The sequence below is a fragment of the Podarcis raffonei genome, chromosome Z (genome assembly GCF_027172205.1).
Source record: "Podarcis raffonei isolate rPodRaf1 chromosome Z, rPodRaf1.pri, whole genome shotgun sequence".
Taxonomy (NCBI): Eukaryota; Metazoa; Chordata; class Lepidosauria; order Squamata; family Lacertidae; genus Podarcis; species Podarcis raffonei.
The window spans coordinates 21,300,809-21,327,434 of NC_070621.1; the positions used below are offsets into that span (position 1 = coordinate 21,300,809).

Below are 26,626 nucleotides of genomic sequence, written 5' to 3' on the forward strand. Positions count from 1 at the left end.
AATACACTGTAAGTGAATTGGGTCTCCTGCATTCCCGGTTCATGCAATCTATTGGCACGAGCTGCCACTTATCTCTATAGTATATTTGCACTAGTCTGTCATCACACTGTTTTCCTTGGCTATTTCCCAAGGTTCTAAAGGCAGAGGTGGGGGAAGAATGAGGACCGGTGAGCTAGAAAAAGAAGGGAACTAATGCCTGTGGTAAATGACTTGAGGTGGTTAATGGGAATGTTGGGGAGAAAACTGGGTGCCTGAGGTAAGCAGTTAGACAAACACATGAGTTTTGTAGGCTTGGCAACACATCTGGGCTGTCAAACTCCTCTCCCCATTTTATCATAACCCAAATTTCCAAGCTGAACAAGGCAAACAAACCAACTGAGATAGAAAGTCAATAGGGTGGTGGTAACTTGTTACCTCAAGAGACAGTGGAGTGCACCTCCAGGGGTGAAGTCAAACCACTGGAGAATCACAGCACCTGCTGTGGCTGCAGATAACTTATAACTGCAGCCGCCCACATTGTTATTGCTGAGTTAGCAGCACCAAAGTAAGCCTGGACAGTGTGTTTGAAGGTCCTGGGCATGGATGTAGCCAGGGGGCAGGGCAGAGGGGGCAGCTGTCATCATACCCAATCAAGTAAAACAATAGAAATACTTAACTGACCAATCACATTGGTTCTGCCCCCCTAACAAAAGTCCTGCCTCCGCAAAATTCTGGCTATGCTCGAGGTCCTGGGCTGTCCAGATGACGAGACCCTCCCTCTCGGCCTCACTGATGTGGTCCAAAGGAAATGAAAGTAACACACTTGGCACCAGCTTGGCTGCAGGAGGTGTCAGAAAGAGATGTACAAGACTCCATCCAACAGTCTTAGGGACTCCACTCCGGATTTGTTTAGGGCTTACTCCTTAGCTTAATTTCCTCCTGAAGATATCCCGCAAGGCGGTAGGTATGGATATTTCCTAAAGGTTTATTCCTGAAGTCATTATCATGAATGAGTGTAGCCACAAGGTAGTGGAGGTTTAGGATCAGAGATTTCCTTTTCCTAGATGGGCTACCTTGCCAGGCTGACGAGCCCAATCTGCCCTTCAGTTCCCTCTACAGCATGTGCAGCAACCACCACCTTGATCATTGGACCCACTCTTGGTCTTGTCTGCTCAATCCGTCAGAGCCTGTCTTCGCATACAAAGGAAGATTGCAGCATTTTTGACTAAAGGCAAGTAAGAGGCGACATGATAGAGGTTTATAGAATGATGCGTCTCATGGAGAAAAGTTTTTCTACCCCTGTCATAACACTAGAACTTGTGAACATTGCTTGAAGCTGAATGTTGGGAAATTCAGGACAGATAAATGAAAGGACTTCTTCACACAGCTATGGAACTCGCTCCCACAGGAGGCAGCGATGGCCAGCAATCCAGATGGTTTTAAAAGAGGATTAGATAAATTCACAGAGGATGATGCTATCCATGGCTACTAGCCATGATGGCTATGCTCTAGCCTCAATAGTTATCAATGCTTCTGGATGCCAGTTGCTGGAAACCACAGGAAGAGAGAGGGCTCTTTTGCTCAGGTGCTGCTTGCAGGTCTCCCCAAATGGGCACCTGGCTGGCCACTGTGAGAACAGGATGCTGGCATAGATGGGCCCCTTTGGCCTGAGCAAAAAGGCTCCTTTTATGTTTTCAAAATGGAAGTGTAAGGAGTGCAGCAAGAGCATGCAAGGACGTTAGAAGTGGGGCTAGCACATTACCTGAATAGGACTCGATTCTCTGTGTGGGCGGACTTCCTATACAGTATGTTTTTGTAACACACATACACAAAATAAACTTGTTAACAGAATGTCACTTCGAAACCAAAGAAGACTCTGGTGCATTGGGATTATGAAATAAAAACTCAAGTATATAGTCATGCCAAGAATGCAGCTACCTTGGTGATTGATGCTTGGCAAACTCTGCCTCAGGAATTCTAGCACTCTCAATAGAGAGCTGGCCTAGTCGGGGAGTTGCTGAGCTAATGGGGCAATCCTAAACATAATGTTGCAGTTTGGGGGCAGGTCAGTATGCAGGATGTGTTCTGAGTTACTTCCGATTCTTGGGGTCCTGTACTCAGCAAGGGTTAAAATCTGACAGAAGATTCTATTGCTGAACTAGGCAATTGTAAGATAATGGCCTCAGCTTGCCTCTTAAGTACTTTCATTCCTATAACCAAAGAAAGTTGCTCAGGACAAATTCATGGAGGAGAGGGGTATTGATGGCTGTTAGCCAGGATGACTGTGCTCTGCCCCCACAGTTGGAGACAACAATGCTTCTGAATGCCAGTTGCTAGAAACCACAGAGTGGGGGAGTGCTCTTGAAAGGTCCTGTTTTTGGGCTGTTCTCACAGTGGCCAAGCAGATGCCCCTTTTGGGAAACCTGCAAGCAGGACCCCAATAACAAGCGCACTTCCCCCTCCTTTGGCTTTCAGCAACAGGTATTCAGAAACATGACTGCCTCCAACCATGTATTGCACGTTGCGTAGTATGCAATGCCATTGTCTGCATTGCAATCATGTTGGCAGGGGGGACGGACGGGGGACAGGCTGTTAGATTGGCTATTGCACACAAGTAGTTCAGCCAGTAATCAGCCTGGATGGGGCTGATGAAAAGCTGCATGCTTCCAGGTTCCTTGCAGCGACTTAGAAGCCTCAAAAGAGAGTTGTGGAAAACAGGAAGCAGAGGCAGGTATAAGACTGTTTCCTCTGCTTAAAGGAGAATAAGGAAACTGAAAGGGAGTGGTGGGTTGCCTCACCTCCTGCCCACATCTGATAGGAAGACAGGGAAGGGAACAGTTTGAATAATAGAATCATAGAACTGCAGAGTTGGAAGGGACAACGCCCCCCACATCATCTAGTCCAGTTCCCTAAAATTCAGGAACCACAAGTTGCCCTAAACCTCTGTGACACAGGGTATTGTTGCATTGGATACAATGTAGAACATAGTCCCCTGGTTTTAGCAAAGAGGATACAGTTAGGAGTTTGGGCAGGAAAACTGGGAGAGCGTTCCCACAGCTTTGTCCAGGAAGGCTACTTTGAATGAACCTTGCATATTGCATACAGGAACAAATAAACCTGCTCCATTGATTGTCTCCAAGGGACAGCTCACTTGGTAGAGTATGAGACTCTTAATATCAGGGTTGTGCCCCACAAAGAGCAAAAGATTCCTGCATTGCATTTCAATGATTCTATAAAAGTGGTTCTTGTCTAAAGTGAGCTTAAGGGAAGTAGCCCCCGAAGGGCGAAAATGGGTTGGGAAGCATTTGTTTTCTTTCCTGCCCTGTATGTGAGTTTGCTTTCCAGAAAGTCGAGGTGACTCGCTTGAAAATGTAGAATTTCTGAAGGTGTTCAAGCCATGGGAAAAACATTGGGAGCTTGTCATTTTTTTCAAAAAACAACAACAACAAAAAACAACAACCACAAATGGAAATATTGGGGGGGGGGAAATACATGCAATAACTTGATTTTCTTATCAATTTTAAATTTCACTACTTTAAGAACATGAAATGCATAAGCTGTATCTTAGCACATGACATTGTACTGTTCACAATATTTATTAAGTTTGAAATTAGGAATCATTGGCAGCACAGTCCTATAATAGGCAGTGTGGTACAGTGGTTAGAGTGTCAAACTAGAACCTGGGAGAGACTAGCATTTGAACCTCAACTCAGCCATGAAGCTCACTGAGTGACTTTGGGCCAGTTGCTACCTCCCAGCCTGACATACCTCACAGGGTTGTTGTGGGGACTAAATGAGAGTGGCAGAACTGTGTATGCTACTTTAGAGTGTAAAAGGTGACATGGGGGGGGAGTGCAAAACAAATGCAATAAATAAATAAATGTCTGCTCAGCAGTTAATTCCCATCAAGTTTAATGAGAAATACCTATAAGACTGCAGCCTTGGTTTCAGGCAAACAATAACTTCAAATATTCATGCGCAACACCATAAGGTACCAAATATACCTTGGTTTTTGCCACTTGGGAAAATGGGGGTGGCAGTGGAACTGAGTTTTTAATTACTGCTTCTACTATTGCTATTATTATTTGAGAAAGGACATACATTTCAATAACATACAAGAAGAAAGACAATACAATACAAATGAATAAATATTGAACATAAATACATTTGGGGGGGCTTGTTCACAACCCCAAAAAAGAATTACGTACTGTTATTGGTATTGGGGGTACTAAACCCTCTCCCCAATTTAATTATTTTGTTACATATAACAATACAAATGTCTGAGAAATTTCAGCAAGCAAGCAAGAAGAAAAGAATTATGCTGAGTAGAGAGAGATACAAATAATACTAAGAATAATAAGATAATGATTCCATGAAATAGCAATGGAACAGTCAATAATAAGTCCTGGTGTACAGTCATATCCAATTAAAAGGATATTTTGCAGGAACTTTCCAGCCACAAGTGAGCTCCCCCCACCGCCCCTTTTTAATAGGTCTTCTCCATCAGCCTAGTCAGTATGCACACTGCTTTTCCATAGGAAACCATGTTCTCCAAAGAGATAAATATCTAGGAAGAAGAGAGGAAGCAACACACGCACATGTGCGCGCTCACAAAAAACCCTTCCCAGCAACTCCATAAAGCAACAGTGATATATGATAAATGGGAGGCATAACATTTAGTTGTTTGGGGTGGAAATAATATATTTGTTAGTGTTTAGTTTTTGTATTTTCTAGTTGTTTGTTTCTCTCCCCATCCCACGACCTCCACCCAGGGTGCACACGGGGAACACACTGACTGTCCCACCAATACCATGGGAGTCTCCCTCCCTCCCTGCCCTGGATAATGTGCATGCGCTCTGTGCTTCCAAATGGCATCTGGCTGCCTGCTGGGGGTAAAGAATAACTGGGGGGAAATGGGCCCTTGATCTGATCCAACAGCCTGACAATTATATATATAATTATATAATAAAACACTTTTCCATTTAAGAGTCATTGTGTGCATATTATATATAACTGAACTAAAAAGAAAACCCACGAGAAATGTCATAGTGAAAAGTATGCTAATTGTATAGATATATCATCCCCAGTACATCACTGCGCATGTGAAACCCACGCCTCAGGAAAAGAAGAAGAATGAAATAGTGCTATAAACGAGCCATTTGTGTGTGGTTGATTGTGCCAGTAGATTACAGTGGTCCCCAAACCTTTTTCAGGCCCCTTTTTCATAAATGCAGCCCTCCCCACCCTGTGCCCCTACAATACCCGATAAAAAGCATTATTCAGAATAGTAGTTTGGATTACCCTCTAAGGAAGACAAAAACTCAATAAAAATTAAAAACAGTAACAATTCATTAAACATTTATTCACAATCCAATCAAAAGTATTTAATTAATTCAGCAAAACTGGTTAGCTTAATCCAGTGATACTTGCTCTTCTAAGTCTGATGGTCATTTTCACCTCCAGCATCCTCCCCCTGAGCAATCCCACTGCCCCCCAGGGGGTGGTACCACTCATTTTGGGAACAATAGCTTTAAAGTGTCGGGGGAGACTGCAGGAAGACAAGGGGAGCCCCCATTTCAAATCCCCACTCAGCCACGAAGCACACTGTGCCAGCATAACTTACCCCTCGGGGGTGTTGGGAAGACAAACGGGAAGGGAGGGGGAAGGTTTATGTCACAGAAATATAAGGTGGATTTCATAGAATGCTGTAAAAGTGAGAAACACAGAATTATAAATTGTAGAGTTTGAAGGAACCCCAAGGGTCATCTAGTCCAACCCCCTGTAATGCAGGAATAGTGAAAGAATTTGTATGTATTGATGTATGATATAGCAACAGTGAACTGTCTGATCCCCTTTCGACGCCATCTAGGCCGGTGGCTATTAGCTCATCTTGTGGCAGGGAGTTCCAGAAGGGAACGAGTTCTTTCCCGAAAGCGCTTAAGCGCTCGAGCGATAGCAAAGTGGGACAGAAAAATCCCCTCTCCACCCTCCCGCTCCCCATCGCCCTTCCTGCTCCCGGGGGTGGGGTGGGGGTTGTTCTGCGGAAGGGGTGGGCGAGGAAGCCCCTGAGGGGACCCAATCCTCGCCTGCCAGCTTGCGGCCGGAGTCAGGACGCCAGGCTCGGGAGGGGCGGGGGCTCGGGAGCGACTGCCCCAAAGAAAGGCGGCGCACGCTCCGCGGGCCCACAGAGGTTGGCGGGCGGGGAGAACTGCCCAGTCAGTCGAGCCCGTTAGCAGAAGGAGGCGCCCAGCAGCAGCAGCAGCAGCAGCAGCGACAGCCGCCCTGCCCAGAGACTGAAGCCCGCCGAGCCAGCCCGAAGGCACCATGCCCAAAACGGTACGGAGAGCCTGCCGGGAGAGGCTTGCGCCCTCCACGGAGAATGGGAGGCCCCGCGCATTGCACTTTTCCCTCAGCCCCGCTCTCGAACTGAGAGTCGACCCCGTTTGCTTCCCGCCTGGGGAGGAGAAGGGCTTCCCTTGCGCGCGTAAAGCCCCCTCTGCGCCTCAGAAACTCTTTGCTTGACCCTACGCGCCACGGAGGCTTCTCTGCTTCACGTTCTCCGGGCGGGCTCGGGGTGGAGGGGGGGTGTGGGGAGGCGGGCGACAGTTCGAGCCCGGCTGACGGCGACGGGGCGGGGGATGACGGCGGCTCCCGGCCCTGCCACTTCCCTAGTCTCCCGGTTGGCGGCGGGTCTCTCCCGTCTCCTCCTTTCTCCGGGGCCCGCTGACCCGCCTGAGGCATTTGGGTCCTTCCCTCTCTCCTTCCCTCACTCTCTCGCCTCTTCCTCGTGAATGGGACACATTCATGGCAGGAAGGAGGAGGAGGAGGAGGGAGGGTCTTTGTGAAGCGGGAGGGCAAGCGCCCGCTGTCGGGTGCTTGGCTGACTGAGGGGGCGCGCGGGCGGCTCTCCAAAGCCAGTGGGCCTTCTCCAAGGGGCGTCAGTCGGGGCGCGCCTCTAGCTGCACGAGGAAGTTGTGTCCTCCCCCCTCCCTGCCAGCCCAGCCCAGCCCACTCTTCTCGCACCCCCCTCCTTGATGCGCCCCGGCCCACGCCCCGCTTCGGGCCTTGAGTTGGCATTTGTTCCTCAGCGCTTCTCAAGAGCCACTGAAAGTTCGGCGGTTGGATGGGGACCTGTTTGTCGCTGCCATCTCCCTCCCCCATGTGGCCGGAGATGTGTGACCGTTTTTCCTCGGAGAACTCTTCTTAGCTGAAACTGAGGCAAAAATCCCGGGAAAACCTCTTTGAGTAGAGAAGCTGGATGTGAATCCAGCTTTTGAGCAGGTCATGAACTGAACCACTTCACAACTTTCCACTCCTGTTTATTACTGAAACCAATCTAAATTTATTTGCTACCACCTATATATGGCAGTCTGATTGATTCAGAATGCTAGATGCCCCAGTTATGTGTTCTGTGAAACCCAAGGACTCTGACTGTACATTGCAACACACTGATGATGCCTTTGGGGTTGTTTCGAACATTTTGTCACCCACTCTGAGCGTTGTTTCAGCAATGGGAGGGTGGGGGTATAAATATTTTCTGTAGTTATATATGTAGCGTTGCTCGTTTCATTTGGCGGGTTGGACAGGGCAGCATCTGTTGGCGAAAGGGCAGGTTTGGTCACCCTGCAAAAGTGCAGTGCTACCATTTGCTCTGTAGGGATAGCTGGCGGGGCCTGGGGAGGTAACGATAGCTTGGTGTTTTGTGTTGTGATTAACGCTGCCCCCCCCAAAATTTTTTTTGCAAAAGTCCAAGTGACCAGTCTCTGAGAGGACTAACTTGACCAGGAACTTGAGTTAGGACTGCAAACTTTTAAGCAGCAGAAAGCTGCTTTTTTTTTTTTTTTGAGCAAAGGTACATAATATTACGGGGGGCATGCATCCTTATGAATACATGTTTTTCTGAGGGCTGGATGCAAAAGAAGATGGGCAGTCCTTACCTTTGTGTAAAGGGGGACAGGCATTCATTACAAGATGCTCCTTTCCAGTGTTCCCTCATCTTTACAACCATCAAGGTTACTAGAAACTCCTGTTCTCTTTTGATTCAGGTATCCAATGCATAATTCCTGCTTTTATTTTTCTCCTCACCTTACCTAAGGCTGCAATCTTATGTATGTTTGCAGGGAAATATGCCCCACTGAACTCAGAGGGTCTTACTTGTGGGTATATTTACATAAGACACCACTCTGCAATTTTCTGTGAAAATTACCCATGCTTAAGTCTCAACTAAATCAATGGAGCTGATGTTGCAATAGGTCTCACTCATTTCGGGGTAACTTAAGCATGCCTCACTTTCAAGGGCTTGCACTACCCACTGATAATTTTGTGTGAGGCTAATTTGCAAGGAGTTTCTATCTTAGGAGCTATGGAGGAGTGTTGGTATGCACAGCATTGCTGCAAGCTGTGGGTAACTGGCCTGGAAAGACCCTCCTCTGCCTCAGACCCTGAAGAACCACTGCAAACAATACTGAGCTAAATGGACCAATGGCTTGACTCAGTTTGAGGCAGCTTCCTGTGTTCCGTTTTGCACTTACAAAAGTAAGTGTGTGTGTGTGTTCAGAAATAATGAAGCTCCTGCTGCTTGCACTCAGTGGAGGCGGCTGGATAAATTAATGCAGTTGTGCAGCTTTCCATTGGCAACCGCCAGCAAGCAGTCATGCCCTCTGGTTGCTTTGCATCTTAGAAAGACTTGCATGAGAGTTTTATTCTCTTCCACGAAACGCAAAAACCCCACAGGAAGATGCCAAGCCCAGGACGTCTTCTCCCTATATCCTGGCCCTTCAATGGCACCAGCTCTCCAGGCAGAGGGTTGATCACATCTCACTGCAGGAAGCATAAAGCAATCTCTTTCTGCTTGGGTTTTCCCTGCTATGGTGAAACCCATCTATGGGTAGGACAACTATTTTACTCTTAGAGGGGATTTTGAGCATTGATAAGCATATACTCCTGAATGTGTTTCTTAATGAAGTATCAGAAATTCTGTGACTATGAAAACTACACCAGCTGTCGTAGATGCATAACGGTATAACCAGTTTAACACACTTTGTGGCTAAAGTTAGGAACCACAAGAAACTGCCTCATACTGAGTCGGGCCATTGGGCCATCTTGCTCAGTACTGTCTACACTGACTGGCAGCAAGGGCTCCCAAGGGTTTCAGGAAGCAGATGCCAAGAGGGATTGAACCTGAGACCTTCTGCATGCAGATTCTCCACCAGTGATCTCTGTTCTCTATGGGTCTTCCAGCTTTCTTGTAATTCATAATTCGTTTCTCTCTTTGAGTTGCTACAGAGCCTTGTCTCAGCTTGACTCAAAAGTATTTCTTGGCTAAGGGAGGGTCTGTTGCCTTAAATGCTGAGCTTCTCAAGCCCATACTTGACTTCCTTTTGAAAAAAGGAGGTTGTCTGCGGGGAAGGCCCTCTTTATGTAAAAAAGGAGAGAGACTTTTGCAAGAAACACTTTTGCTTCTTGCTATTTAGTTTCCAATTAGGAAACTTCTGGAGCTTACAAAAAGTTAGAAATCCTAAAACAGTTTTTTTAAAAAAGAGAGAGAGAGAGAGAGAGAAGCATGCAGCATAGGAGAGTAAGATTTTTTATTTTTTTAGAAGGAAAATGTTCCATGCATATCTCTTTAAAGTAATGAATGAATTGTGATTCCGGCGCACCTGACTGTTGGGAAAGACCTGTTCGATTCTGTGATCTGCTGTTCCCTTGATTATACAATAGGTTCTTTAAAGGGACTGATATTTGATACTTTTCATTTCTTTGATGGCATATAACCTTTGAAATGAGATTGGTTATACAGATATTCCTTCCCCTTCCTTAAGTTAGAACATTTTGGCATGTGAAAACCCACCCCAAAAAGAGAGAGAAAGAAAGCGACTTCATTCTTCCAACCCTTTTTCTACATGCTTTCTGAGCAATGAGTAATTTTTAGAACTTGCATCAGTCAGTAACTAGGAACACACACTGTAGGAATCATTGCTAAGACATCCAGTGGTTCAGATGAATGTTGTAAGGAGGTGTCACTTCCTGCCCCTCCACACCCTGTTGCAACTCTTCTTCTTCCTTAGCCTTGGTGCTCCAGCTTAGGGGCAGCTTTGCAGATCAGTTTTGTGTACAATGGTACCTCGGGTTACAAACACTATGGGTTACAGACTCCGCTAACCCGGAAGTAGTACCTTGGGTTAAGAACTTTACCTCAGGATGAGAACAGAAATCGCACAGCAGCGGGAGGCCCCCATTAGCTAAAGTGGTACCTCAGGTTAAGAATGGTTTCAGATTAAGAACGGACCTCCGGAATGAATTAAGTTCGTAACCAGAGGTACCACTGTATTTGCAGATAATGAGTGTTAAGTAGCTGCATATGGAAGTCCGAGGTGGATTCAGAAGCTAAATGCTCATGAATGTGGACATGCAGATTTGATTAAATATTTAGCCTTCTGGAATGAGTTAAAGACCTGCTAGCCAGATTCCTCCTTTGGTGGGGATGTCTTAAGACTATCTTTGAGATCATGTTTAGATAACAAATATGTGAGGTTACCTACTATGTATCTGGTAAACATCTGTATGCTATAATTGTTAAAGTGGGCTGCTGGATATGTTCTGGAAAAAGTCCTGGAAGCCTAGAATTAAGAATTGATGCTGGAACCTGGGACACAGAGATGCTTTTCTAGGCTTGCCGTTACATGTAATGACTAAGTGGTTATTGCATGGACCTTGGCTGGGGTGTTTGCAGCCTGCTGTTTCACTAGAATAACTATTATCTAGATCTATTACAGTCGTTATGGGACGCGGGTGGCACTGTGGGTTAAACCACAGAGCCTAGGGTTTGCCTATCAGAAGGTCGGCAGTTTGAATCCCTGCGATGGGGTGAGCTCCCGTTGCTCAGTCCCTGCTCCTGCCAACCTAGCAATTCGAAAGCATGTCAAAGTGCAAGTAGATAAATAGGTACCACTCCAGCGGGAAGGTAAATGGCGTTTCTGTGCACTGCTCTGGTTTGCCAGAAGCAGTTTAGTCATGCTGGCCACATGACCCGGAAGCTGTACGCTGGCTCCCTTGGCCAATAAAGCGAGATGAGTGCTGCAACCCCAGAGTCGGCCACGACTGGACCTGATGGTCAGGGGTCCCTTTACCTTTATTACAGTCATACCTTGGATCCCGAATGCCTTGGTACTTGGATGTTCTGGCTCCTGAACACTGCAAACCCAGAAGTGAGGGTTCTGATTTGTGAACGTTCTTTGGAACCTGAACGTCCGATGGGGCTTCCATGGCTTCCAATAGGCTGCAGGAGCTTCCTGCAGGCAATCAGAAGCTGTGCTTTGGTTTCTGAATGTTTTGGAAGTCAAACGGTCTTCCGGAATGGATTCCGTTCGGCTTCCAAGGTACGACTGTACGTGTAAGGTAGTGCTTAGGGTGCAATTTTGCTTAAGAATGCAATAACACATTGCAAATTCACCTACTCTAACATTATTTACAAATATCCTAGCAACTAACAGGCACTTTGGCTATCAGAGGCTATCAGTATGATGGCTGTAATCTGCCTCTACAGTCAGAGGCAGTGATGCTTCTGAATACAAATTGCCACAAACTCCAGGAGGGGATAGTTCTTGGGTCCTGTTTGCCAGTTTCCCCTCTGTGTTAGCCACTGAGAGAACAGGATACTGAACTAGATGGGCCATTGGTTTGATCCAGCAGGCTCTCCTGGTGGTCCACCAAATACTATTTTGTCCACCCATTGTTTACATTGTTGATTTAAGCTGAACATGTTTGCATTGCAAGATACCTTGGGTATGTGTGTGCATTACTTGGTTTCTTCTTCTTCATCATCATCATCATCATCATAATTATTATTATTATTTATTACTTATACCCCGCCCATTTGGTTGGGTTTCCCCAGCCACTCTGGGTGGCTTCCAACAGGAGATTAAAAATACATTAAAACGTCAGTCATTAAAAAAGTTCCCTAAACAGGGCTGCCTTCAGATGTCTTCTAAATGTCAAATAGTTGTTTATTCCTTTGACATCTGATGAGAGGGCGTTCCACAGGGCGGGAGCCACTACCGAGAAGGCCCTCTGCTTGGTTCCCTGTAACTTGACTTCTCACAGCGAAAGAACCGCCAGAAGGCCCTTGGCACTGGACCTCAGTGTCTGGGCCGAATGATGGGGGTGGAGACGCTCCTTCAGGTATACTGGGCCGTGGCCGTTTTGGGCTTTAAAGGTCAGCACCAACACTTTGAATTGTGCTCGGAACCACTTGAGCCTGCTTCAGACTCGTTTGGGGCAAAATGTGTGAGCAGCCCACCCCAATCAAGTGCATTCAGTTTGCCTGACATGAATGGCTGATGAGGGTTTCGGCTGAGTGTGTGTGGCTTACTCAATGAAAGCATCACAATTGTGCAGATATGAAATCAGCTTCTGCGATGTTGATTCCCAGTTGGCCCACTCAAACACAAAGTTGCAGATGTAGAATTGCATATTCTTATGAATTGTGATGTGCACCAGCCCTCCTACCGTATTTTTCGCTCTATAAGACGCACCAGACCACAAGACGCACCTAGTTTTTGGAGGAGGAAAACAAGGAAAAAAATATTCTGAATCTCAGAAACCAGAACAGCAAGAGGGATCGCTGCGCAGTGAAAGCAGCAATCCCTCTTGCTGTTCTGGCTTCTGGGATAGCTGCGCAGCCTGCATTCGCTCCATAAGACGCACACACATTTCCCCTTACTTTTTAGGAGGGAAAAAGTGAGTCTTATAGAGCAAAAAATACGGTAATTTCTAGAACAGCATTTCTCAAATTTGCTTTCAAGCAGGCCTCCACGCCCCAGCCACCCCAGTGCTTCTCTACTCTCTAGCCATGCTATAGCCTTCTGGTTGGAGCGATGCCAGCACCAGCAGTGCCCCATATAGCAGGTCACCTGGCATTCCTGGAAAAGTTGACCAGTTTTGCCTTTAAGAACAAAAGAACATAAGAGTCTTCTGGATCAGGCCAATGCCCACCTGATCCAGTGTCCTGTTCTCATAGTGGCCAACCAGATGCTGTAATGGAAAGGCCACAAGCATGATCCAAGCAAAAACGGCTCTCCCCTCCTATGCTTTCCAGCAACTGGTATTCAGAAATGTTAGTGGCTCTCAGCTGTGGATGGAAGAGTTTAGTCATCACAGCTGGTAGCCGTCGATAGCCCTCTCCTCCTCTTAAAACCTATTTTAAAGCCATCTAGCTTGGTGGCCATGGCACTGTGGTCTAAAGCACTGAGCCTCTTGGGCTTGCCAATCGCACAGCGGCTTGAATTCGCATGACAAGGTGAGCTCCCATTGCTCTGTCCCAGCTTCTGCCAACCTAGCAGTTCAGAAGCACACCAGTGCAAGTAGATAAATAAGTACCGCTCTGGCGGGAAGGTAAACTGTCTCCGTGCGCTCTGGCACTTGTCACAGCATCCCATTTTGCCAGAAGCGGTTTAGTCATGCTGGCCACAGAAAGTTGTCTGTGGACAAATGCCGGCTCCCTCGGCCTGAAAAGCGAGATGAGCGCTACAACTCCATAGTTGCCTTTGACTGGACTTAACTGTCATGGAGTCCTTTACCTTTTATCCTTTTTTTTTTAACCTGTGAGAGTGAGTTCCCTAGTTTAATTATGTGGTGTGTGAATAAGTCCTTCAGAGCTGCAATTTTAAGGAGAAAGGTTTGTGTGGGTTATACCGGTAAATTAAATTATTCAGTGGAAAAACATTCTTATTTGATAGAATGGCTAGTTTTAGTAATTACTTTAACTATGTCATGTATTATTTTGTTTTTATGTATCTTCTTTTGTAATGGCTTCAGCTAAACAAAAAAGCAATAAAGTAGTTTTTTTTGGGTTTTTTGTTTTTGCTTGGTAAAGGTGGCTGGAAGACAAGACAAGTGGGCGGAAAGGAAGTTCTTTTCCGTCTAAGGATTAGAGCAGTGTTTAATGAACCAAAGGGTGATAAAAGGTTGATTTTTAGAATAATGGAATGGGAGATAAAGAAACTAAAAGCTATTATAGGAGGAAGAAGTAGAACCTGCAGCAAAGAAGAATGAAAAGGAATGTGGATATATGTTTTAATCTGTTTATTGTTGGTTTTGTGTTTTAAATTGTTTAGAGAGGTGTTTTATGGTTGTCCTTAACTGATACTTTTATTGTTTTATTCTCTTTGTAAACACTTTGAGCAGTGTATAAACTATGAAATAGAATAGATGCTTAGTGGGGGAGTGGGGTAAAATATAAATGTGAAAGGAGGGGGGGAAACAAGGGTACTGTCAGTGGCGCGTGTGTGAGTGAAAAAATATAAATTAAAGTGTCTTTTCTGCTCTCTCTTAAAAAGCCTACAAGTACAGGAATTGGGCCAAGAGTCGCTTTACTGCTCCTTCCATCCAGTGGTAGCAAGTCAGGAGCTTCTGGGAAGCTGGCAAGCAGGGGTACGTGGCAGTGGCTCATGGTGGGGAGACAGGAACAGTGGTGTCCTCCCAGGGATGAAGGCTGGGGGAGCTCCATGTTGGTGGAATTGGCCCTGAAGGTACATGTGCAGCCCCAGCACCAGACCTCACCACCACTTCCGTCATGAGCCACCACTGAAGGTGGGGAAGGAATATCCTTCCATGAATGAGAAGTCTCAGGCCTGCTTTCCCCTGTCTGTATGTAGTATGCATGATGTAGACTGAAAGAAAGATTAAAGCTATGGTGTGACACAGGTGTACTGAAGCCCACTGAAATAAAAGTATTAAGGCATGTCCATCTGTGCTGGATTGTGGCCTTCCTCAACTTGGTCCTCTTCAGAGGTTTTGGACTACATCTTCCATCAATCCCAGCCAGCATGGCTTCAAGAAAGCCTGGTGCACAATGGGCTTTTAGGGTCTCATTACGTTCCTCTGTAAAATTGCCATGTACTTAAATTTGCACATAACTTTTTACGAAATCTCACAATGCTGAGCAACGCTTTCCAGAAAGAAACTGCACCTTTAATGGTGACTTTCTAGTAATATGATTGTGGATAATGATGTTCTACTGCTGTAAAACACCCAGAAGTGTCTGTTTTTTTAAAAATAATCAAGCAGCATTTAAATTTTATTAAATTAATAAGTGACTGATTAATAAGTGACTTGGTAACTCCTCTATGGAGACGCTGATCATATGTCTGATACAAGAGATCAAGGCTTGTCTGCAGCTGTGGGGGGCTGCTTCCTGTACTTGGGATTTTCATCTTCCTGAGCTCAGACACAATACAAGTTAAACCAATGTATTGGCCTGAATATAAGCTGCACCTTAAAATTGGGGGGGGGGGAGACAATACCCAAATATAAGCTTTTCCCTTAAAATTCCACAGGCACTCACACCCATTCTGTTTTACTGTATGTCTGTTTCAGCAGTGATATCGTAAAAGCCAGTTTTAGTAAGGTTGCGAATATAAGCTGCACTTTAACTTTTCACGGTTGGAATTTGGAAAAAATGTGAGGCTTATATTCAGGCCAATACGGTATATATCATGTTAGTAACATCTATGAACTTGTGGTTGGGATTCTTCCTTTTTAAAAAGTAGCACTCTTGGGGTGGGGTGGGTAGGGGCTGATTAAGATTAAGACTGCAGAATGGGGGAGGTGAGTTTTTCAGTAGGAAAAATGTGCATGTAAGGCTTTTCTTTAGGAACATCACCACCACTACCACTACTGACTGCATTCCATGGTCTGAATCCTTGCTTCTCTGCCTCCCCTCTACCAAAAAAACATACCTGCTGGTTCTGGTTTTTGTTTTAAAGAGGGAGAAAGAAGGAAGAAAGGAAGGGAAAAAGAAAGGAGGATGTTCTCAAACATAGGATTCAGAGACATGTGAGATCTACTGGTAGCTGGCCCTTTCTACTGGGGTGGTGGCATTGTAGTGTTATGGAATTAATGCAGTTCCAGCTAGCACACCCACAAGCTTTCAAACCACCTGAGGGAGGCTTTCTTCATGAACCAGGTGAAGCAGCCAAGACCTGCTAAGGTCAGTGGGACTAACTGTGAGTTCTTCATAGTTCCATCTCCTGCCAAAATGACACCTCAAAGCATAAGATTTCATCAAGCATCTCTCTCCAAAACAAATGGAACGACTTTGTTACCCACGGTAGTGAGATCCCATCACTGATGGCATTGTTTTCACAGGGACATGGCAAATGGTTCCTTTCATACGCAAGCACAGCTAGCGTCACCCGCACGTCTTCAGGAAGGTAAAAGGGAGAAATTGTTCTTCCAGGGGCAGGTTCTGGTGCTGTTGATTTGGCTGTGGCTAAATCCGAAAGGGAAACCTAGTTTTCCCTTCCATAGTTTCTGCTGGTCCAAATACATATATTTTATTGAATTTATGTCCCACCTTTTTCTCCAAGTAGCTCAAGTGGTGTACATGGTTCTCATCTCCCTCCTCAATTAATCCCCACAACAACTCTGTGAGGTTGGTTAGGCTGAGAGACAGTGACTAGTCTAAGGTCACACTTGCTGAGCTTCATGGCTGAGTGGGGATTCGAACCCTGGACTCACTCACGTCCTACTCCAACACACTAACCACTGCAGCCTACTCTGTGCTGTGTGCTGTGACTTCATGTTGCTTACACACACACACCCCATGTACATGTGGATAAAGTTACATACAGTGGTACCTCAGGTTACAGATGCTTCAGGTTACAGACTCCACTAACCCAGAAATAGTACCTCGGGTTAAGAACTTTGCTTCAGGATGAGAACAAAAATCGTGCAGTGGCAGCACGGCAGCAGCAGCGGGAGGCCCCATTAGCTAAAGTGGTACCTCAGGTTAAGAACAGTTTCAGGTTAAGAACAGACCTCCAGAACGAATTAAGTTCTTAACCCAAGGTACCACTGTAGTTATGAGTTTGAGGCTGTGTGAGAGAGTGCAGACTTCATATGCCTGCATCTCAGCACCTGCAGTGTGTACATCCGGTGGCAGGAAATGCATGCTTTTCTGTCTCGAGTGAAATCTAAACCCTGAGATTAAATCGTAGTCAATAGGTTTAACTGGGCACATATGTGAACACAATAGTTCTAAAGTGAGCAGCCTCCTGCCTTTGTCCTTAGGACATGCATACTTGTAGGAAGTGGCATTGCCTCCTACATGTGCAAGGGAGGCAAAGTCAAAATCCTTTAAAGGGATGCTTGCCACCTGCTCTTTCTTTCGTAAGTTCTGGCAATAAAAAGTTAATTTTAAAAAGTCCGATTGCTTTATCCGATTGCTCTGTTAAACACTGTGACTCCAGTAGCTCCTCAGATATGTTTGTGCAACCCTCTGTCTGCTTGTTGGAAGGGTCCCTTGCCACCATCCCTAAGGCGCACCATCCCTTGCTGGCTGTCCCTTCCCTGTAGCTATCCAGGGACTTTGCTTCTGCACAGTGGCATGCATGCATTTTGGGGAGCCTTGAAGCTTGAACTGTTATTGGGGAGCCCTTTGCAACCAGCAACAAGGTCTGGGTAACCTCTATTATCTTCTTGTGGGTTGTTCCATGACACATCACCACATATTTTTTTAACTACTACATCTCAGATTTCGATTAAAAATGCCAGTCACTGTGTGAATATTTTATTTTCCATGCCTTACAGTTTTTGAGTTATGGGGTGTGGTGAAAATTAAAGAAATGTTATATAGGTGCATGATGCATTATAGAATGATGAAATAAAACAAAGAAAAGAAAAGACCACAGTCAATAAAACTGTTTATTTTAGACACCTATGAGAATACATAGCACATGAAGCCCATTTTACAAAATACATTTTTTCCCTGGTTTTTCTAGCAACATACTCATGTACAGTTTTGTCATATGAGAGCTTCCTTGCAATGTCAATTTCTAGAGACAATATACATAAAGAATTCAAGTGTTCTTCCATCATGGTAGACTGAAAAGTGTTCTCCATAAAATACAGCGTTGCAAAACTCCTTTCTGCTTCACAGCTTTTGGTAGGCATTGTCAAGTACAGCTTAGGCACAGTAGTAAAACTGGGGAACATTTCAATTAGGTGTGGCTCACAAAAAGGCTGAAGAACCTCTGCACATTGCATTTTTGATGGCCTGCTCTGGGATTTCCTGTGGTGCAAATATTCTTTGAACTGATAACTCTTGTTTACTAATTTGTGGGCAATATAACCTTTGCAATATGATACCATAAGTTTAATACTGTCCTCATCAATTTCAGAATTGTTCACCAATCTGCTCATCAGGTTAATCCTTTTGAGTAACTGGTTTATCAAGCCGTCATAGAATTGATATAGAACTTCTATCCTAAAATTGTCAGCTCCTCTGAAATAAGCAATACAACTTGTTCTATTTAAAAATTTCCTTGTAACAATGTGTTTGGGAAGCATCAGAACTTGAAGTGATAGCTTCACACAAACCTTTTGCTTCTGATTCATAATGTGCAATCCTATCAACTGAATTTTCTCTGAGTTCTTTAACAAATGAAAGTAAATAGGATAGCAGACAATAATCTTCAAATGCACCAAAACCAGGGTTTTGTAATTTCTTACTTGTTTGGTGAAATGCCCCAGCACGTCTTCTCAAATGACTGTTAAAATAGCATTTTCCAGCTTTGTCAACTTATGGTATAAATCTCTGCATCTTGTTTACATTCAGGCTCCTCATCTGAGTCCTCAAAAATATGTTTAAGAGTTTGTAAAATGCCTGTATATCCATTTTTAATTGCCTGGACTGCTTCATAGTATGCAGACCATCTAGTTACAATTAAGCTCTTTACAGAAAAATGTAGATTGCTTCATGTGTTTAAAATCCTCCATCTTCATATAGATCCAGAAAAGAAAACAAACAGCTCCTGAAAAATGCCAAAATAGTCATCAACTTCAGGTACAGTAGACACCGCCTTCTCTCCAACAAGGTTAAGTGAATGGGCCATTGAACCAAGATATGAACAAGCCTTTTGCCCTGTGGGTGCAGACCCTTTGCTCTTCTTTTTTCATGAGCCAGTCAACAAGACAGCATGTTCCCATTAACTCTGGTTTTCCTGTGTTGTCCAAACTGAGAAACTGTGGTTAATAGCTTGAGAAGGAAGGGTGGGTTGTGAGAACAACCCAAAAAACAAGTAAGTAAGTAAGTAAGTAAATAAGTAACGCTATAGTTCCATGGTTTGGCTGAAATGGGGACGTATAATAAATAGAAGACTTCTTGGTTTGTTGGCTGGCTAACAAAAGGGCTGGGCAATAGGCTAGTTCTCTTGCCATTGCCTACTTTGCCACTGGCAGTCTTACACTTTGATGGGAGGACCATCTGAGTTTGCTAGACAGCTCCCTCCCAGCTTGCTTCCTGCCATCTCCACTGTAGGATGTTGGTGCTATGTGTGGTGAGACATGTGGGTGGGAATCACTGTGTTTTTTTTAAAAAAGGAAATACTGTATCTACCCCTTTTTGTTTAGTTCCCACCTTGGCTTAGCCAAGAGATGCTCACCCAAGTGCTCCACTTCTGCCTCCCAATGCTGACCATCTAACTACATGCCCATTTACTGGTGTGTTTGCTTTATGAGGATTGCAAGTGTCTAGTCTAGTGGTAGGAGGCTGAGCTGTGAGCAAGAGATTTTTCAGTTCAAATTTATCTCTTGTCTTCTCAGCCAGCCATTAGTGGTGCTGGCTGGAAAATAGTTCAGTTTCTAAAAGTGATTTTTTTTTGTAGTAAAATGTGTATTTGTTGCATTAGTGAATGCTGTTGAGCATGGGTAGGCCAACTAAGGCCCGGGGGCCAGATCCAGCCCAATCGCCTTCTATATCCGGCCCGTGGACAGTCTGGGAATCGGCATGTTTTTACATGAGTAGACTGTGTCCTTTTATTTAAAATGCATATTTGTGGGGCGTAGGAATTCATTCATTTCCCCAAAAAAATATAGTCCGGCCCCCCACAAGGTCTGAGGGACAGTGGATTGGCCCCCTGCTAAAAAAGTTTGCAGACTCCTGCTGTTGAGTTCTCATGTTTCAAAATGCTTAAATAGCTCAGTAAAAGTTGGTTTGTTTTTCAAAGCAAACAATAAATAACAGAAATAAATGTGACACACCAGTACAGATCAAGACATCCTTATTTCCCAAACTGGCATGGGTGGTGGGTGTTGAGCATCTAAGTCTAGGAAATAAAATCATACCACATGACAGAAAAATGTTTTGGCTCCTCCACCCCACCCCCCGGAATAACACTGTTTATGTGCATTTTTTCCACAGTAGCCAAAATCCATAAGTTTTTATACCACACACCCAAATGCAGATTTTTAAGGTTTTCCATTTCTGGGCTACTGAAATACTGGCTACAGCCAACATCCGTGTCAAAAGCTTTCAGGTTGTTCACCCACATATTCAGTAATAACAATGGGGGGGGGGGAAGCCTGAACAGGTGATTTAATTACTTTAGATTAGGGTTGTATTTAGCCCTCATAAACAGCATCCAGGTGGAAATCGCAGAAATGTCAGAGAAAAACCTTACGGATGGCAGCCCAGTGCAGTGGTGTAGATTTTGGCAAATTTCGTTTTTATTTTTTTGAGATTTCGCTCAACAACTTTTCTGTCCGGATATTCACTTTTTTGAAATATGGCAACCCTACTTGAAGTGTACATGCTTTCATCTTTACCTCTCCCATCCTTTTATAAATTCATCTCCCATTTCATCTCCCTTTTGTGTTTGTGTCGAGGGCAGGGGGGTGTTCTTCCGGAGTTTTTTTGTGGAAATATAGGGCATTGGAAGCTTCTGATTCAGAAATTTATGGAAAAACCACATTACGGCCCTAAAGTGAACTCCCTCTTAAAGGCAAGTTGCTTTATCTCTGCCCCCTTAGCCTCCTGTCTGGTATTTGGGGGGTAATGTTGGTCAACCTTACAGGGCAGTGTTGGGTGTGGGAAACAAGACACCCTCTGCAAGTGATCTGCAAGTAGCTTTTCGATACTGCTAGCATGGGAGACTGTCTGGGGCTGGTGATGCATCTTCTTCCCATGCGCAGAGTCATCTACAAATGGAAAAGGGCTGATTTCATGTGCTAAGTTGAACGTGTGGGTGAACATGTAGCTTCTATTTCCAAAATGTTTATTTATTAATCTTTAACCCACTCTCCAGCTGGAAAGGCTCCTATAACAGCTTAGATACAATCAAATTAATAACAAGAGAGTCCCTGCTTGCGGGTTTGCAAGTCGTGCCACCACATGAAAGGAAAAAGGAACTGGGTGGGAAAAGGGGGGGGGGGAACATAACTCAGACACAAAATCTTAAAAGTTAAATGGTATTTCTTAGGCATCAGTTATTGAAACACTTTCGGGAGTAAGTGGGGCTCACTGGAGCAGAACCGGTGGAATGGGTCTGCTTCTCATCTCTGTTATACTAGCAAGGCCAATTCTCTCTCAAAGGCAATACTTATACTCATCTATTTGTTGCATTTATATCCCACTTTTACTCTGTGGAGGTCAATGTGGCATGCATAGCTCTCCCTCTCCCCATTTACTCCCCACAACACCCCTGTGAGGTAGGTTGGGCTGAGAGGCAGTGATGGGCCCAAGGTCACCCAGAGAGCTTCATGGTCAGGTGGGGATTTGAAAACTGATCTCTCCCAGATCTTAGTCTGACACTCTAACCACTCCACCACACTGACTCCCTGTTACCAGCTTTAAACTCATCATCTTCTCCAAGTTGAGCACTCCCACATATTTAGTGAGGGAACCTGCCCCACCCCAGTATAAACACAGCTGTAAACCTGGTTGCACTCCCTATTGGTTAACGTGGGACCAGGATACTGCACAAGTCATAGTAATAGACTAGAGCTAGTGTGACTCTTTGGGCTGTGACAATACAGTATATTGTTGCTTAAGAATCCATGACTGGATGGCAGAGCACAGCCATTGAGAGCCCTCTCCTCCATGAATTTGTCTAATCCTCTGTTAAAGCTATCTAGGTTGGTGGTCGTCCCTGCTTCCTGTGGGAGTGAGTTCCATAGTTTAACTATGCACTGCTGTCTCAGCAGCCTTATCTTTATCCCGCTTCTTATGGCAGTTTTGGAAACCTAGGTAGGCAGTCCCTCTCCTGCCCAGTCATGCTTGATTGCTGCTCCCTTTTATTTGAATCTTGTCAGTCCCATCTGGAAACGTAACTCTCTCACACAGAGCAATGCAGTGAGGCCTGGTAAGGAGGGAGCTGTGCAGGAGCCCCCGCCATAGCTGGCCCGGCCCCACCCTCTTGGCAGGAAATGAGGCAGCAGCTTTGAGGGGAAGTCCTGAGCTTGAGACGTGTCCCGTGAAACTGCACTGCTGTTTAGCTTGCAGTGGGCCGTTCTCTCCTCGTCTGCCTGGCAGGAAGGAGCAGCTCTTCAGCCAAATTTGTGTGTGCACTTCCAAGTGCTCTGTCAGTTGCTTTGGACCTCAAGGTTTTTCTTCTCCTTTATTTTTATTTTTTGAACCCAACCCATCTGTGGCCTGAGCTTCCCTTCTCCATGCTGCAAATACATGGGCAGCTAGGAGACTCCCTCTGGCCAGTCTCCAGAACTCAGAGGAAACTGGTGACTAAATGCTTCCTCTGAATGACGTCGTCTCCTGGACCTTTCCCTGACTTTGTGCAAAAAAGGCCTTATTTGGCTGATTTGCTCTTTGCACAAGCCCTCCCTGCATATGCACAATAAAGTTCCTGTTATCGGGCATTGAATCATCACCCTTAAGGTCAGGGCACCAAGGCCTGCTTAGGAGAAGAAACTCTTTGAGATTCTCAAGACTTTGCTGCCCACTGCCAAGAACAGCAGGACTTCTAAATGCATAAAAGAGCCCTGCTGTATCAGACTGAAGGCCCATCTAGCTGAGCATCCTGCTTCAATCAGTGGTTAGCCAGGTATATGCAGAAAAGCAGAGAGTCCCCCATAGTATCCTTACAGAGAAGCTGGTGTTAATGTGGGCTGGATGAGAGGTAACTGTTAGGTGGATTTGTAGCTGGTTGACTGACCGAACCCAAAGGATGCTCACTAATGGTTCCTCATTATACTGGAAAAAAAGGACAAGTGGAATGCTGCAGCGTTATGTCCTGGGCCCGTTGTTCAATGTCTTTATAAATGACTTGGAATAAGAAATTGAGGGGATGCCCATCCAATTTGCAGGCGACACCAAACCAGGAGGGGTATCTGCAGAAGACAGAATCACGATTCAATATGACCTCGACAGATTTGAGAATTGGGCCCAAACTAACAAAATTAATTTCAATAGGGACAAATGTAAAGTTCTGCACTTAGGTTGGAAGAACCAGCAGCACAAATATAAGATGGGGGACACATGGCTTGCCAGCAGCACATGTGAAAAGCATCTAGGGGTCTTAGTAGCTCATAGGCCAATGCGAGTCAGCCATGTGATGCAGCAGCAAAAAAGGCTAATGCTGCTCTAGACTGCATCAACACAAGTCTAGTGTTCTGATCAAAGAAAGTCGTAGTTCTGCTGTATTCTGCCTTGGTCAGACCACACCTGGAGTCTTGTGCCCAGTTCTGAGCACTTCAATTTAAGAAGTATATTGACAAGCTGGAACATGTGTAGAGGAGAGTGACCAAGATGATCAAGGGTCTGGAAACCAAGCCTTATGAAGAATGGTTGAGGCAGTTGGGTTTGTTTAACCTGCAAAAGAGGAAACAGAGAGGAAAGGTTCCTGTATTGCAGTGGAATTGGCTGGATGACCCTTAGGGTCTCTTTCAACTCCACAATTCTATGAGTCTGTGGTTTTATACTATTCTGAGCCATTATTGTCCTTGGAGAGGACATGTCTTAGATGAGTCATTTATCATTATACCTATATATTCTACTGTTCTTTTGTTTCTGTCCTGTTAAGGTATTGTCTGTTAAATTATTCTGTTTACCTTACATAGTTGGTAGTTGAAAGAATATAATCATAGTGAGAAATGACTAATCTGGGTATCTTTGCTTGTTTCCTGAGCTTGGCAGAATCTTTTGTGTGTATGAAACCCCTTCTTTTTACAGGAGTTGTAAATTAAATTTTGCCAGTGGCCAGATTACTTATGCTGATCTTTGCATAAGGTATTAACATTGGGAAGCCTTCCAAGGGCACTGGAAATAAGGACTTGTACCAGGGTCAAAAAAAGTTCTCAGTGGGGAATCTCAAATTATGCCAACTTTTACTCGTGCCATAATCTATAGAAATAAACCATGTGAAGAGTTCACATTGGCACACACACCTTTGCAGTTACATCAGGAAGGCATGCTTTCTTAATTTGAGTTTCAAGCAAAATGTTCTAACCTGAAATCTAAACTCTCTTAAGATAGCAGTATTTCTGTTTTCATGAAGCAAAAGATTTTGAAAATAACCCTCCTGAAGATAACAGATGCATAATGTCAGGGAGCTAGCAAGTTCTCTGACCTGTGAACTGCTTTTAGTTTCCCCAAGGCTGCAGTCTGTCCTGTTATTCCCCCAATAAAGAGCCAGGCATTACAGCAAAGGTGGAAAAACTTGCTTTAGTCAGGTGGTAGAAGACCTCTTCTGTAAATATAATGCACCAGTCTCTGCAAATGGTTTAATATAGGCCTAGGACTTGCCAATGAGAAGGTTGGCGGTTCGAATCCCTGCGACGGGGTGAGCTCCCATTGTTCGGTCCCTGCTCCTGCCAACCTAGCAGTTCGAAAGCACATCAAAGTTCAAGTAGATAAATAGGTACCACTCCGGCGGGAAGGTAAACAGTGTTTCCGTGCAGTGCTCTGGTTTGCCAGTAGCGGCTTAGTCATGCTGGCCACATGACCTGGAAGCTCCCTTGGCCAGTAAAGCGAGATGAGCACCGCAACCCCAGAGTCGGTCATGACTGGACCTAATGGTCAGGGGGCCCTTTACCTTTACCTTTATCTGACTTTACAAGTCTTTACAAGACTTTACAAGCATCCCTGATGACTGCAGTCTCTGTATTAAATGAGGTTTAGCATGGCTGCTATCCTTTACAGGACCTGTAGCTCCTGTTGTGTGTGTGTGTGTTTCAAATTCCACAAACTGCCTTATTGTGCAATAGATGCAGGTACTTAAAACCCTGTGGAAAAGCTTTCGCTGTTGGAGCACCCAGATCCATAATTCTCCCAGACTGGCCAGTGGCTCTCCAGGATTTCGGGCAGGCACCTCTCCCTGCTGTACCTGGAGATGCCATTGGGGATTGAACCTGGGACTTTCTGCATGCAAGGCAGGTGATCTACCAATGAGCCACAACCTTTCTGCAATACCATGGCTCCATGGGAAGCTGAAATGGAAGCACAGCATAGAAGAGGTGTTTTCTAGCATGAGGGGTTGGCTGGCTGTAGTCTTATGTGCTGATGCTCTGCGCCAGCTGCTGCTTGCCACAATCGAAATGTGACTTGCAAGTGTACCATGTTCAGCATCAATCACTTGGGCAAATCATTGCAAAGGAAACCACTGCAGTTCTTTACTGGAGGAAAGAGTGGAGATTGATGTGTCCACGTGGTAGTTGCAGTAGCAGAATATATTTTGGGGGAGGGGGCAGGTACTGCAAACTCTCTTTTAATAGTGGGTGGGAATTGTAGTTTATGTGAAGACTCCAGTCTTCTTAGGTGGAAAGCCAGAGCGACATGACTCAGAAGACAGACTTCTCTTCTGGAGGTGCTGTACCCTGAACTTGTTGGGCAGTTAACTGCAACTGCTGTGGATTTTCTATTCTCTGCCTCCAAGGAATGCTAATTCCTCCTGCGTTACATAGGAAGGTATACAGACTCCTTTGGAGAAGCCTGTCCTCTACTGTAGTTATACTCTCACTGAGGAGCACCATATAAACTTCCAGAGTTCCCCAGAGCATTGTTCAGAGAGACAGACAGACTACTGAACTCTTTAACACATGAGCTAGAGGAATAGAACACTTGTTGGGCAGACACACTCTCACTCAAGGCATTTGTCACAACCCATAGTCTGAAAGTGGGTACAGTATCATCAGATACAGCGAAATGCATATAACAATGTAAGCAAAAACACCACAAATGTAACACTGGCAACACCCAAGCAGGGAAATGCCACCCCCCAAAAGTTGGGTTGAATAAATTAATGGCGAGACAAATTCCTGGAGGCGAGGGCTATTGAGGTCTGCTAGCCAGGCTGGCTATGCTCTGCCTCCATAGTCAGATGCAGCAATGCTTCTGAATACCAGTTGCAGGGGATCACAGGAGGGGAGAGGGTTCTTGTGCCCAGGTCCTACTTTGCAGGTTTCCCACTGTGGCCTCTGATTCGTCACTGTGAGCAAGAGAATGCCGGACTAGATGGGCTATTGGCTTGATCCAGCAAGGCTCTTCTTACGTTCTTACAAATAAACCAGTGGTTAAGATACTGCAGGAGATGGCTGAAATACGAGGGGCTGACATGAAAACTGTCTGTAGCACTTGGGAACCACCTGGGAATGGTCCGGGAAGGCCTGTGCTGCTGTTTTCTCCTGTGCTCCATAGACCAGGGGCAGAAGCAGCAACCTTCCCTCCTCCCACCAGTGCTTTGGATTACAAGCATTCCTGACCTTTGCTCACACTCGCTTGGGTGCCAGGGATTCTTTAGCTGTGATCCCTGCATTGCAGGGGGTTGGACTAGATGACCCTTCGGGGGGTTCCAACTCTACAATTCTATGATAGGAGCTGGGGACAAATACACATCTGGAGGGCAGCACACTGGCTACT

General features: G+C 45.2%; 1 protein-coding gene across 1 annotated transcript in view; it reads left to right on the plus strand.

Moving 5' to 3' along the window:
• The window catches only part of MSN (moesin), a 192,655-nt gene that overhangs the window by 110,858 nt on the left and 55,171 nt on the right, over positions 1 to 26,626 (plus strand). Inside the window, exon 2 of the mRNA XM_053374240.1 lies at positions 6,233 to 6,315. Within this exon, the coding sequence (XP_053230215.1) occupies positions 6,304 to 6,315 (12 nt within the window). The 5' untranslated portion in view covers positions 6,233 to 6,303. The remainder of the gene's footprint in view (positions 1 to 6,232; positions 6,316 to 26,626) is intronic.